Source organism: Eubalaena glacialis, chromosome 12 (genome assembly GCF_028564815.1).
Source record: "Eubalaena glacialis isolate mEubGla1 chromosome 12, mEubGla1.1.hap2.+ XY, whole genome shotgun sequence".
Taxonomy (NCBI): Eukaryota; Metazoa; Chordata; class Mammalia; order Artiodactyla; family Balaenidae; genus Eubalaena; species Eubalaena glacialis.
Window position 1 is genome coordinate 15,012,209 of NC_083727.1, and position 14,323 is coordinate 15,026,531.

General features: G+C 38.9%; 1 protein-coding gene across 4 annotated transcripts in view; it reads left to right on the forward strand.

The window, feature by feature from the left end:
- RMND1 (required for meiotic nuclear division 1 homolog) overlaps window positions 1-14,323 on the forward strand; it is a 38,997-nt gene that overhangs the window by 4,448 nt on the left and 20,226 nt on the right. For all 4 annotated transcript variants that reach the window (XR_009702891.1, XM_061207231.1, XM_061207232.1 and 1 more), the window contains 4 exons: window positions 327-844; window positions 6,996-7,104; window positions 10,279-10,354; window positions 13,956-13,995. Coding sequence is in view for 3 of the 4 variants with exons in the window: in XM_061207231.1 (XP_061063214.1) it covers window positions 341-844; window positions 6,996-7,104; window positions 10,279-10,354; window positions 13,956-13,995 (729 nt within the window). In the remaining variant the exon portion in view is untranslated. The remainder of the gene's footprint in view (window positions 1-326; window positions 845-6,995; window positions 7,105-10,278; window positions 10,355-13,955; window positions 13,996-14,323) is intronic.

Sequence of the window (14,323 nt, forward strand, 5' to 3'; positions counted from 1 at the left end):
GCATGTGGGATCTTAGTTCCCAGACCAGGGATCGAACCCTTGCCCCCTGCATTGGGAGCTCAGAGTATTAACCACTGGACCGCCAGGGAAGTCCCTCAATAGCTTTATAGTCTTGTAACCTTCCAGAAAGAAGGCTAAAGGTTGACTAAAGGACAGGTGGTGAAAACACTTGTATGTATTTTTTTAACCTCATTCTTTTACTAGGCTTAAGATGTATCTACTTTGCAAATTGTTTTACAGAAATATACCTGTTACCTGGGGAAACACTATATATTTTTTTAACATTTTTTATTAAAAAACTTGAACTTTGAATTCTTTTCTTTTAGCTTGAGATGTGGTAATGTCAGCCAGATTTCTCAGATCCTTGGCCAGATGTCACTGTATTTTATCAAAAGCGTGTCAGTGCCAAAGACTTGTTCATCGAACATTAAAACCACTTAAGGAATTTGAGACCACAACATGCAACACCCTGACAAGAAGTCAGAATGTGAATTTGTTCTTTCCTGATACAGCAGCTGTTGGTTTGAATAAGTCCCAGGTCCTGGAAATGAACCGGAAAATATCAAATACAAACGTACTCTCTCCATTAAACACCGCACGTTACCAAGATGAAAAAGAGCACCTTCCAACCAGGAACTCCCTTGGTACTCATAGGAAAGTGACTCACAAACCAAACCTGTTAGGTTTTAAGTGGTTTATAAAAATATTAAAGAGACATTCCTCATCTGTGTCAACGGAAACACTTATTTCTAAACAAGACTTTCCGCAAATCAAGAGACCACTGAAAGCATCAAGGACCAGGCAGCCATCCAGGACCAACCTTCCAGTTCTGCCTGTGAACAAGGTAAAAACACTTGTGGTGGTGGCGCCTCTGTTCCCTAATAATCACTCTGAACCCCTGTGGATCCCACCTCAGCCTTACTACCAACATAGGAGAGCCAGCCATCAGCTCAGCACTTCTTTCAGGATCTTTGAAGCCTAATAGTAAAACCTGTCATCTCCAAAGGGAATCAACATCTTAATTTTAGGAATTAGTGGTACATATAAAGGCAAAATAGAGGCAATTAAATATAAAAATATAGTTTATGAAAGGATTAGTTAGTGGCCTAAGGAGATTTTGAAAAAGACTAGTAGTAAGTCCATTCTAGGAACAGTGCTATAAAAGGCCCCCATTAAAAAAAAAAAAATCAAACTGTAGAAATTCTGTATTAAATTAAAAAAATTTTTGTTACATTAAGTATGCAGACAGGTAAACATTCATTAGCCAATGGTGACTGCATGGGAGGGGGTGGTGAAAGGACATGGCAAGGTGGAATCCAAAAAGCAGAGTGAAGGTTTTTGCTTTTTTTTTATCATTTGAAGGTTGAAGTGGTTGTTTTCATTCACTGTTAAGAGGTTTATGGGAATTTCTCAACTACAGTTTGCATTTGCCCGCTAAATGATAAATATTTAAGGTCAGGATCAAGCCCTTTGGTAACCTGTGTATCTCGCATGACACTTGAAACTGTGCCTTATACTTAATAAATGTTTATTAAACAGGAAAGGATAGAAGAGAAGCAAAGGGATCTTTGATGTCTGTAGCCATCAACATTAAAAGTAGGAATGTTGAATATTTAAAACTTGATGAAGCATTCTGAATCTATCAGAAAACAGGTTATACTGTCTATCTTAAAATCTCGATTCTGAGAAGTAGACCTTGAGAGCGTTTAACTTGTTCTGTTTTTGTTTTTTTTTTTTTACTGTGTGGTTGACTTCCTTTAAAAAGGGGTACAGGCCTTCACGTCTTATCTTCAGGTTGTGAAGTTAGGAGTTGGTTAATGACTTTTATTTTGGATTCTAGCTTTGTTTACATTCTTGTTTGGTTTCCTTGAACCCACGATATGAAGGATGGGAGTTTTGGATGCATTCTGCTCTCACCCCTTTCTTTCTAGCTCTTGAGTGTTTAATTATGTTGTTTAGTTTTGTGATCATCTGGGAAATTTAGTATTTAAGTGACTGAGATGAAATTAAGTGTAAAAACCTGAATTCATAGCAGATCCAAAAACGAGGAGGATCAAGTCCCTTTTTTCTTTTGTTACATCTAGCAGCCCAGAGCAGAATCAAGTTTCTTATGAAAGGCTGGTAAGGTCAGAGATGTCACTTTTTTTTGTAGTTGTTGGTTGTAAACTGTCAAAGAGGCATTATTTCTTTGGGCTGTCCGTAGACTTGAAAGCAGTTTTCCTGGATTCCGTTTTTTATTTTTCTTTAGGACTTTTTTTTTTTCTGCTTCCAGGAAAGGATTTGAAGTAGATTTTCAAAATTTAATAAGTTTCAAATGAGATAATAAAAGCATTACATTTAAAATAAAGCAAGCAGTTGCTATGAACAGAGAAGTAAATATTATCAGGTATCTGATATGAGTAATGTAGTTGAACATTTAGTTCCGAGAAGCCCAATGATTAAAGAAAGGCAGGAATACTCCTGGGTTGTACATTTCTTGTTGTCTAACAAGAAAAAAAGAAAAACATAAGAGTGTCTTATAAGAAATAACTTTTTCTGTCACCAATTTAAGGAGTCATTTATTTCCTCGGTCCTGGCATAGGACATATTATGTAACGTAATAGCTGTGACTTCAGTTGGAATTTCGCGAAAACAGAAACAGTATGTCGTTTCTCTGGAAGCACAGGAAAATAATAGACAATCTTTTCTATTTCTGAAAGCATTTTGAAAGTGACCTGAGGGAGTATGATTTTTGGAACATTATTTTCTAATGATCTTACAGGAGAACACAGTCTTGAGTTATAACGAGGTAATATATGCCCAGTGCTGAAGACTGGCTTTTATCTGTCCCGAATAGAGGGCCCCTCCATTTCCACGTGGGCATCATGGGGCTGGCGAGTCCCCTTTGGTGGTAAAGCCCTTTCCTCCCCTCTGGACTGAGTCAGGAAAGGACTCTACTTTGTACCAGAAAGAGGTACCCTTTGTCTCATTCCCCACGTGTGCACCTGAGCTCACCCTCTTACCTCTGCCACACGGCATGCGCTTGGAATTGACTGGGTGAGGCTACTCACCCTCTATATTGGAATCAAGTCTTCACCTGATTCCATTTGTAGAGATCATAACCTACTGAGATACTCAACCCACGTACCGTTGGCTCATCACTTATCATGGCAGGGCCAGTGCTTCTTGTTGCTCTGTCCTGTCTTTGAGGAGGACGATGCCCGAGGATGAGGACCACCCTCTGAGCAGCGTGGAGGCTGGCAGAGGAGGCAGGGTGCTGGGACACCCAGCAGTAGTTTTCAGGCTAACACCACAGTGTGTAGTAAAATTAACCAGTGGGTGGTTAATAGGTTTGGGTTTTTTTTGGTTTGTTTGATGAAATAGAATAGAAATTATCAATGCATTACTCATGATAAAGGTAAATATTGTTCTGTGAAGCTTTTGTGTCAGTTATTGGTGTGGGTGTCTATGTGTATGTAGGTACTGTGTATGTGAAAGGGTTTCTCACCATGGGTTGTAGTCAGAAAGCTTAAAAGCTAAAGCTTTATACTAGTAATGTAAAACGCATCTGTGTTTTATAACTTTCGCCTATAATCTGTACATAACAGGAAAAACATGCATTTTTTGCCTTAGTAATATAGAAGCAACATTACTGTAATGCACTAATTTCTTTTTTTAGTGAAAGAACATGAATAAAAATAAACTTTCTTTTTTAGGAAAAGTATTCTGTCAGAGTATGTGATGCTCTAAAACAAGAATCATATATAAATTTCTAGCCCCATCTGCTGGAATATGTTTTCTGTGGCCAGAAAAATGAAACATACTGAAACATGGTGGTTTTCTTGGCTTTGGTTTTGTTTTGTTTGGGTTTGGGTGGTTTTCTTTTAACATTTTAAAATAGAAAGGCCTAAATTTAAGTCTTAAATCCAATAACTATTTTAGGTTGGTTTGGCACATTTATTTAAGAACAAGTTGTTGATCCCCATGCTAGAACCTGAAATTTGCTATATATTTATATTTAATGCTCAAAAAATAATGGTTCATTATAAAAATCCAGAAAAAAACATGTCTGAAAATGAAAGCTTCTTGCAGAGTAACAACATCTTTAAATAATAGGGGAAAAAAATGCAAAGATGACACACACTCTTTCCCTTTACCAAATGGATTTAAATACAATCTTGAAATTGAAAAACAAAGGAAATAAAACCCAAAAAAGATATTTCTAACAAGTCAAATTGGAAAACCTTGTGAATCATTTATTCACAGAAGATTCATAACTTAAACAGAGACTCACATCCCAGATGTTTAAGGAGGATACAGAAAGTAGTGTGGCGAGCCATATAAGTTATGTAACGTAGGCTAAGCCAAATAAGCTGTGAGACATTGGCTAGAACTCTGACCCAAACTAAATAGGAGATGGTGAGAGAAGGAAAGGTGACAATCTTCAGAAAATCTGCAAAGATCCTTGGAATGATAAAGTTAAAAACAAATTGTGTTTAAAAATGTATAACCTGACCCTTTGGAGCTCAGCATATATTTTCTCATGGAAGTAGTGGTTGAATGCTTTGACTTGTTCCATTTTTGAGAATGTAAAATAGTATAAGTTTTTTTAGCACAGATGGGCCTGGTCAGTAAGAAAGTTGATGGTGAAGCAGGCACGAGACAGGGAGTGGGAGGGACTGCATCGGCTGGAGAATCAGGACCCCCACCCCGCACCCCGACCCTGGTCAGTTACTGCTAGATCTTCCACTGGAGCGAAAGATGGTGGAAATCTGGATTTTGTGTCAAATGGCCATTTATTGTTGATAGTTTGTTCAAATCTTGAAAACACTATGTGGGTCAGCTCTTGAGTTGGATAGTTCTCTGGGCTGCCAGTTTACGGTTCTGATTCTAGAGACAGTCGGCAATGCCGTTTCTAGTACAGTTATGGGAAAACCCTCCACTGGACTAGCTGTTGTTGACCTTCTCCTTATCTCCTGTCTTCTCCTTCGTGCCTCCTTCTCTTCCCACTCCAGCCTAAACTAAGCATGTCAGCTGTAGCAGTCCCAGAGTAACTCTGACATCCAACCTAATGCACTGGGATTTTGCTTAGCAAACGTCAGTAAATTTGTCAGCTTTCGTGGGGTAGAGCCTGCCTGCCATGGCCTTACCTGATGCTCCTTTCCAGGATTCCTTTCTTTCAGCCAACTTAATCTCATATCCTGCCAGCTCTTCTTAACTCCACGGAGCCTTAAAAGAACAACTAGTGCTGGCACTTCTAAACCTTAAGCTCATAACTGATTCCTGTACTCCAGTAACCAGCTTTACTTTGACTGTATGGATCCGTATGTTTTTGTAAATTAACGTGTTCTTACCTTCATAATGAATATGGGAATCAGCATGTCAGATATCTGCAACAGGAGGGTCCTGCATCCGTTTAGCTCACATTCAGTGACAATTTCAGCTTGTCTGACTTTTAATTTTTTTTCTAATTGAATTAAAATCAGTTAGACAATTGAATATTTTGCTTATGAGCGGATATTTTACAGATTTTAGGTTTTTCAGGTCCTCCGTTTATTCCTCTGCTACTTTTCAAACCACACATTAGAACTGTGTAACAGATGGAAGAAAAAGCAAACCAGAGTTAGGTCATCTCTTGAGAAAGAGCCAGGAGTTAGGTAACAAAAGTGGGAGGAAGGAAGAAATTTATGTACTACTTTTCTTGAATTTCATACTAGGAATGTAGCAGAAAGGGAAAGAATTTAGGAGCCAAGATGAGTAAATCCTAGGAATAAATTTTGATTTAGTGACTCATATACCTCTTTTGATACATATGGGCCAAAGCATAATTTTATATAAAATTATGAACAAATGAAAATTCAGATGTAAATTACTTGATAAACTTTTTAGCCTCCCATAAATTTTGATGGTTTAAACATATCTGTATGTGCCATAATAATAACTATTATCTAAAAATGTTGAACATTTGTGCTAGTCATGGTTCTGAGCAGTTGACATTCATCAGCTTGTTTAAACTTCACAACAACCCTATCAAGTAGGCATTATTGTTATTCTGATTTTTTTTTTAATGAATCTAATTCTGTGCCTGAACTCTTAACACCTCTGCCGATAGCTTTTGAACTTTATTGACCATATTCCATAATGAGAATTTTATTTTACATTACAGTGTATATGTAGTGACCCAATATACCTATATAGACATATACGTGACAGAAAATGTCATAAAATAAAATTTACCCTTACTATGAATTATGTACTCTAATATTTTCTGTTTTATTCTGTTTAGTTTATTTTTTTTTAAGCTGGTTTGGGCCGACTAAATTGATATCAGGACTCACTAACGGCTTGTGACCTACGGTTTGACAAAAACACTGTGTGCTGTGCCATATGCTTACCATATGTATACTGTATAGCTACACACAATATAAATGTGTGCATGTACACACAGGTAAGACTCCTAGTGCAGAACTCCAAAGCACTCACCAAACCTGGACACAGTCTCAGATTCACAGAACTTTAAACCAGAGTACAATTAACTAGAGTAAAAATTCTGTAATTCCTTAGTAGATTCAAAGTAATCTCTTGCCTGTACAAGGCTAGTGGCAAATTATCAAATGACCTCAAATAATAATGCTGCTGTGAAAAAGAACCATGGAAGCTCAAGGTTGGACAGACTTTAACTAGCATCTCATCCAGGCGCCTTGTATGGTGCCTAAATCCTCTCTATTTTTTGATCAGTCTGTGCTTGAAGCACAACCAGCAGGTGTGTCTCCCTGTTCTGATAGCCCATTCCATCTCTTTGACGATTAAGAGAAAGTTCTTGCATAGACTGAGCTGAAATCTGCCTCCTTGTAACTTCTTTCTCTGCATCCTTCTCACATCCTTTGTCTGAACCGTTGAAATGTTTGGAGAAAACTCTCGAGTGCCAGCTTTGCAGCACACCATCCTCCCTGTAAAGAGACAGCCATCACAGGCACCTCTTGGTAACCCATCTCACGCTCCCCTCTCTGGCACAGGACCTGATGCACTGTACTGCATTTGCAACCGCAGATGAATACCATCTTGGAAGTCTCTCTCAAGATCTGGCCTCCCATGGATATGTTGAAGTAACAAGCTTGCCTAGAGGTACATCTTCTTGAACCTGGGGCCAAGTATGTTAAAATGTATTAGAAAATAATTTTCCTATGATAACTGTCTTAAATATGCATTTGTTTAGGTTTCATTTTCCCTTTTTTTTAAATAAATTTATTTGTTTTTATTTTTGGCTGTGTTGGGTCTTCGTTGCTGCGCGCGGGCTTCCTCTAGTTGCGGCGAGCAGGGGCTACTCTTCTTTGCGGTGCGCAGGCTTCTCACTGCGGTGGCTTCTCTTGTTGCGGAGCACGGGCTCTAGGCACGCGGGCTTCAGTAGTTGTGGCACATGGGCTCAGTAGTTGTGGCTCGCAGGCTCTAGAGCACAGGCTCAGTAGCTGTGATGCACGGGCTTAGTTGCTCCACGGCATGTGGGATCTTCCCGGACCAGGGCTCGAACCCATGTCCCCTGCATTGGCAGGTGGGTTCTTAACCACTGAGCTACCAGGGAAGCCCCTCATTTTCTATTTGAAGGATTATATCATAAAAGTGGTGTTGAATCTCTTTATACAAATGACATACAAAGATAGGAAATTTAAAACATATTCACAGAGAACTTAGTTCGAAGATTAAAATCAATATGGTTTATTCAGCTGTATTTATAGGATCACTCTTACTTGGGATGATCAAAGGCCATGACACTTCATTTCTGTCACGTTAAAAAGTTATTTTAGTATTACAGAAGAACCGTACAATTGATAGAAATGTTGGGGAGAGCCTTTAAAGAAAAATTTACCAGTACAGTCCAACACTTTAAAACTAACAAAATTGGGCTTCCCTGGTGGCGCAGTGGTTAGAAATCCGCCTGCCAATGCAGGGGACACGGGTTCGTGCCCCAGTCCGGGAAGATCCCACATGCCGCGGAGCGGCTAGGCCCGTGAGCCACAACTACTGAGCCTGCGCGTCTGGAGCCTGTGCTCCGCAACGGGAGAGGCCGCGACAGTGAGAGGCCCGCGCATCACGATGAGGAGTGGCCCCCGCTCGCCGCAACTGGAGAAAGCCCTTGCACAGAAACTAAGACCCAACACATCCATAAATAAATAAATAAATAAATTTATTAAAAAAAAAACACACACAAAACTAACAAAATTAGTTAAAAGATAAACTCAATGAATATTTTAAAAGAGAATTAAAATAAACTGAGAGGATTTTAGGATAGTGTGAGGAAGGCTTCTTGAGAAATCACCTGCTTTACGTTAAAAAAATGACTTGGAACACTTTGATGGAAGATTCATGAATTTACCTCAAAGTAGCAAAAAATAGTAGGTTGAAAACCTCTCTGCTACAGAGAAGATTCTTAAAAGAGTCACCGACCCTGTAAGAAACAATCGAAATGTCATTGTGCTTTCTCAGCCTTGATGATCTGAACTGACTGTTTGTACTATTTGGTGGCAAAAAACAAACATAATTGACTTAGAAAAACAGAGCTATGTCCAGGGCCTCTAAGAAGAAAAATTGCCCTGAGGTATTCTTGGCTGATTCCAGAGGCTGTCAGCAGGGTGGCCCTGTGCATTACACACTTGGGGGGCTTCTCATACTATTCTCACTGGCCTAGATCTTTCACACTTCATTTGTGGTGTTCTCGGCTATATGGGTGAGCCTTGCCCTCTATAGATGTAGAACTTAAGGAAGTGTGATTTCACCAAAGAAAAGGAGTTTAGGAGTTGGTCTCTATCTGAATCCCCCATTCCCCAACCCCTATCAGGAGCTCTGAAGCTTTGAGGATCCTAATTTTATGTTAAGAAATTATGTTGGTGGGAAAGAAAGGTTCTTTTCGTGGCTGCGCTTCTATTCAGCAGTTCTCTCCCCTAAAAGGACAGATTGTGGTAAAGAAATGAAAATAATTGGAAGTGAAACATCAAAAGATAGAATTAGGAAATGTTGAATTTCCAGATGATTCTGAGGTGCGGCTTTTCCAGTGTCTTTTTCTCCGGAGGTCGTCCCTCCCACCTCCTGCTTTGCAGTAGCAGTTTAAATGAACAGTCTGTGAAACAAATACAAACACATGCACTGAAAACTATGCTCTGAGGATAAAGCAACTTCTAATGTGTGGGAAAAGGATTAACTATTTCTGTTTTCTGAAAAGGGTTATTTTGTATTTTGTTTTCTATTAAAATGTATTTAGTTTCAAAAAAGAAATTATGTAACATTTTACATATTAATATTAGTATATTTATTAATTGATAGACTAACATGTTATTTATAGTTTACATTATAGAATATATACTTATAATAAATACTACTAAACTAATATACAGAGTAACTACTTACTGGTGAATATTTGTATATGTATGTATTTAATATTTAAAATGTTAAAATATTTAAATAGTTATAGGTGACTCTCATGGTAGTTCTCATGATTAACTTTGAAATCAGATATGTTTTGAAATGGACTGTATCTTTGTTTCTATATGTCTTCTGTTTTCCACACTTCATACAATATAATTTAAAATTCAGTGGAATGAGTAGTTTGAGAATATTAAAATTATATTATTAATAAAATGATATTTAAAGGAAGAGAATATATTAATGGCTCTTCAAATTTTATTTTAAATTACTTTTACAGAAAGAAGTTTAATTCTTTTTTCTTTTTTTTAATTGAACTATAGTTGATTTACAGTGTGTTAATTTCTGCTGTACAACAAAGTGATTCAGTTATACATATACATTCCTTTATATATATACATTCTTTTTTATATTCTTTTCCATTATGGTTTATCATAGGATATTGGATATAGTTCCCTGTGCTATACAGTAGGACCTTGTTGTTTATCTGTTCTCTATATAATAGTTTGCATCTGCTAACCCCAAACTCCCAATCCATCCCTCCCCAACCCCCCCAAATTCTTGAACCTTAGTTGTACTGATACTAAGACTTTAATAATTATCAACTGGACTAGCGATTACTGAATCAAAATGGGCGTGAATGAGTTTTAAATAGCACTAATAATAGTGTCACAGGTTGTTGAATATTTTGTTCAAGTAATTTCTTATGGTCTTTTCATTTTCATATATTAAATACTTTCAGAAACCTTAGTAGAAAAATGGACAGTATGTTGTAGAGCACTTCATGGTATATGAAGAAATGATCACAAATACTTTGTTAAAAGTTTATAGGTGACTTAAATCTTGTGTCACCTTGTGACATAGCTTTTTGCTCATTTATCACAGATGCAGCAAATATTTTGGTGATAGGTATGGAAAATTCTGCAAAAGAAGGTGATCCTGGAACAATATTCTTCTTCAGGTAAGACAAGAAAGCAACTCCATTGGAAGATGGGCTGTGGCCAGGTAATGTGGTCCTTAAAGATGCAGGTATACCTTCTCTCTTAACAGAAGATGTTTCAAAATTTATTTGTGATTTAAATTTATCCTTTGGTTCTTATTTGAATAGGAGAGTTTGTCACTTTTAGGCATCTGCTGGTAAATCCTCTTATGAAATAAAGAATTTCCCCCCCTAGGGAAAAGATTAGGGATTTTTTTATTCATTTTGTTCTAAATTAACTTTAAGCATTATGTCATCTTTGTATCATCTATGCAAGTTTTTCGCACCGCTCATGATTCATGACAGTAAAGGGTGCACTTAACACATTATAAAAAGAGAGCATTGGACAAAGCTAAGGTCAGGAACCACTGGTGGAAATAATGGTGCCCTGCAGAACGCAGGGATTTAGGGAACCGAGTGGACTCCCCCCAGCTTCTGGCCTTCCTGCGAGCAAGAGACTGAAGGAAGCTCAGGCTGAGGTCATTAACAGAGGCCCATTCGGGTAACTTGGTGTGTACTTGCCTTTATTTGTAAATGTGGATTTTCATTTACTAAGGATATGTAAGCATCTTATTTCCCATTCATCTTCAGTGCCCCTTATCAGGTGCATGCTACCTGCCCCGCTGTCTTTTTTTCCTTTTCCTTCTTCTCCCTCTGGAGCTAAAGTTTTAGATCACCTTACCTCTCTAGAGACTTCAGACTGGGACCCTGATCCACATACATTTATTCCTTTTATTTAAAGGTTTTTTTTTTTTTTAAGGTTGTTTTAATACCGGATACTCCAGAGTAGCTGAGTGGAAGTGGTAATGATAATAGAAACCATTTAAAATAATCTCATCCTGACAACGTTTGAGGAAGATCTTTTATGCCCAAGGGTCAGAGGGATTAAGTGAATTACCCACAGTCAAAGGACTAATAAGTGGCAGAACAGAAATACATGGAACATCCATAAGAATCCAGACTTTGATGAAGTTTCTGTGGTCTTAGTTCTTACAGTTGATGATAACTGGAAGCTCTGTCTTTGTTCCTGTGGATGCCTTACTTTCCTTGGACATAATCAAGAGTTCAACATTTAGTGCCGGTAGAAAAACACCCATTTTGACTTGAGTAAGGAATTTGGATTTCTGAGGTCCTCTAAATCAGCATCATCCAGTAGAAATACAATGCAAGGCACAAATGCAAGCCACGAATGTAATAATATATTTTCTTATAGCCACATTTTTAATTTAAAAAAAGATGAGTTTAATTTTGACCAACACTAATAATAACATCATATATTGCCTGAAATTAATTTTACTGGTATATTTTATTTAACCCAACATATCTAAACTATTATCATTTCAACATGTAATCAGTCAACAATTAGTGAGATTTACATTCTCCTTTTCATACTAAGTCTCTGAAACCCGGCGTATATTTTCCACTTATAGCGGCTCTCCGTTTGGACCAGGCCTGTTTCAGGTGCCCGGTAGTCACATGTGGCTTGAGCGCCATACTGCAGAGTTCCTGGGATCTCTCATCTGCCTTGAGGTGCTTCTCTGAACCAGGGCTCTGGCTGTGGCCTTAAACACCTCCCAAATCCATATCCTGAGACCCCACCCTGGCCTTTTGCCACACTCACTGCTTGGTCTCCCTGCCTGTCTTCTCACCCCACCACCAGTCTGTCTGTCTGTTTGTAGGCAGAGCAATTTTTCAGTAGGTAATTCTGATCACTATACTGTCCTTAAAATTCTAAGGAATGTGACCAAACGCCTTATCACAGCACGAAGTTCCTTCAGGGGTTGGCTCCTCCCGCCTCTGACCTGCGTGCCCTCCACTTGCCCTCATCCGCAGCCATTCAAACTACTGGCTCTTTATTCTGAGACGTTGCCTGCCCCCCTCGCACCTTTTCCTGGAGCCTGGGGTATTTCCTCTGCTGTATTTCCTCTCGTTTTCTCATTTGGCTCTGCTAGTCCTTTAGGAACTGTGTCCCTCCGGTGTACATCCACCTAGATTCTGCATAACACTGTTACAGCGTGGATCACACTATTGTAATTGGTGGTCCGTGGATCAGTGTTCTCTGGATTAGGACTTCCTTGAGCAGAGGATCTAGACCATACTCACCTTTGCATCCCAGATGCTAAGCATAGACCCACACACGTACTAAGCACATTGCTTAAGATGGTTTGAAGAATGGTAATGGGAACATCATATTTTTACCTTTCTTTTTTTTTTTTTTTTTAATTAATTATTTATTTATTTACTTATTTTTGGCTGCATTGGGTCTTCGTTGCTGTGCACTTGGGCTTTCTCTAGTTGCAGCGAGCGGGGGCTACTCTTCGTTGCGGTGCGCGGGCTTCTCACTGCGGTGGCTTCTCTTGTTGCAGAGCATGGGCTCTAGGCACACAGGCTTCACTAGTTGTGGCACGCAGGCTCAGTAGTTGTGGCACGCGGGCTGTAGAGCACAGGCTCAGTGGTTGCGGTGCACGGGCTTAGTTGGTCTGTGGCATGTGGGATCTTCCCGGACTAGGGCTCGAACCCATGTCCCTTGCATTGGCAGGCAGATTCTTAACCACTGCACCACCAGGGAAGCCCCTACCTTTCTTCCATTTCTACCCTTCCTTCCTCTGGTGCAATGACCCAGAGCTGTAACTCCTTTTTCTTTTTTTTTTTAATTTACTACCTAAAACAGCTCAACACATCAGACTTCAGAAATCAAAACAAGCTCCCTAACAGTTTTTAGAATTAAATTTTGTCAAAGGCAGACTTGGATTGTGAGGGCCTCTTGTGGCTTTGTTGCAGGTCTTCTCTGAGCACTGTAGGCATGGCTGGCATTATTTCATAGGTGCCTTTACCATCTGAGGCTTTAATTTATCTCGGTCTCTTTATTCCACAGATATTAAAAGCATGACCCTTTATTCTTTTCTGATAGAATCTGCCTAACGAGAGCTAATGAGACAGGTCTCCAAAATTTCCTTATTCTGATATCTGTACACCAGAATTGAATCAGGGTACTTCTATGGTGGCGCAGTGGTTGGGAGTCCGCCTGCCAATGCAGGGGACACAGGTTCAAGCCCTGGTCCGGGAAGATCCCACATACCGCAGAGCAGCTAAGCCCGTGTGCCACAACTACTGAGCCTGCGCTCTAGAGCCCGTGCTCCACACAAGAGAAGCCACCGCAATGAGAAGCCTGCGCACCGCAACGAAGAGTAACCCCCGCTCGCTGCAACTAGAGGAAGCCCGCGCGCAGCAATGAAGACCCAGCGCAGCCAAAAAGAAATTAATTTAAAAAAAAAAAAGAATTGCATCAGGTATGAAAGAGTCTAGTTACTTGAAGTTATATGGTTTTACAATAATAGTTATTTATTCTGCAAACCACAGGAGAAATCCATGAATTTTTGAGGGGTCAGGTTTTTTATCAAAAATTCAAAAAATAGCTTCTGTTTATCATATCCATCCAGGGACCATCATGTTAAATCAATAATAAATCATATTTTTTAAAATTGGCATTCTAGATACATTCTAGAAGCTACCTAAGCATGGCTTTATGTGTGGCCCTAAAGAATGTATTCCACCTTTAACTTAGTTTATTCTTTTAAATCAGGGAAGGAGCTGCTGTCTTCTGGAATGTGAAAGACAAAACTGTAAGTATAAATAAAGTGTGAAAGTATTAAAATTTAGTTTTCTGAGAATAAATTGTTAATTGGCACTCAGTAATCTGAGCAATTGGAAGATAAATTAACAGATAATCCTCAGTGTATTTGCTCTGCATCATGTGATGTTGATTCTAGCACTGTCGTCTTCCAAAATTTTCTTTTTGACTTAGAAGTTTCCTACATTTTGCATTCTCTGAGCACACAATAATTTGTGGAAAATCAGAACAATCCTAGCTACACTGCAGACAGAAGGAAGTATACTTCTCATGTGATAACCTACAAAATGAGTAATGTACACACAGTTCACTGGAAGCTG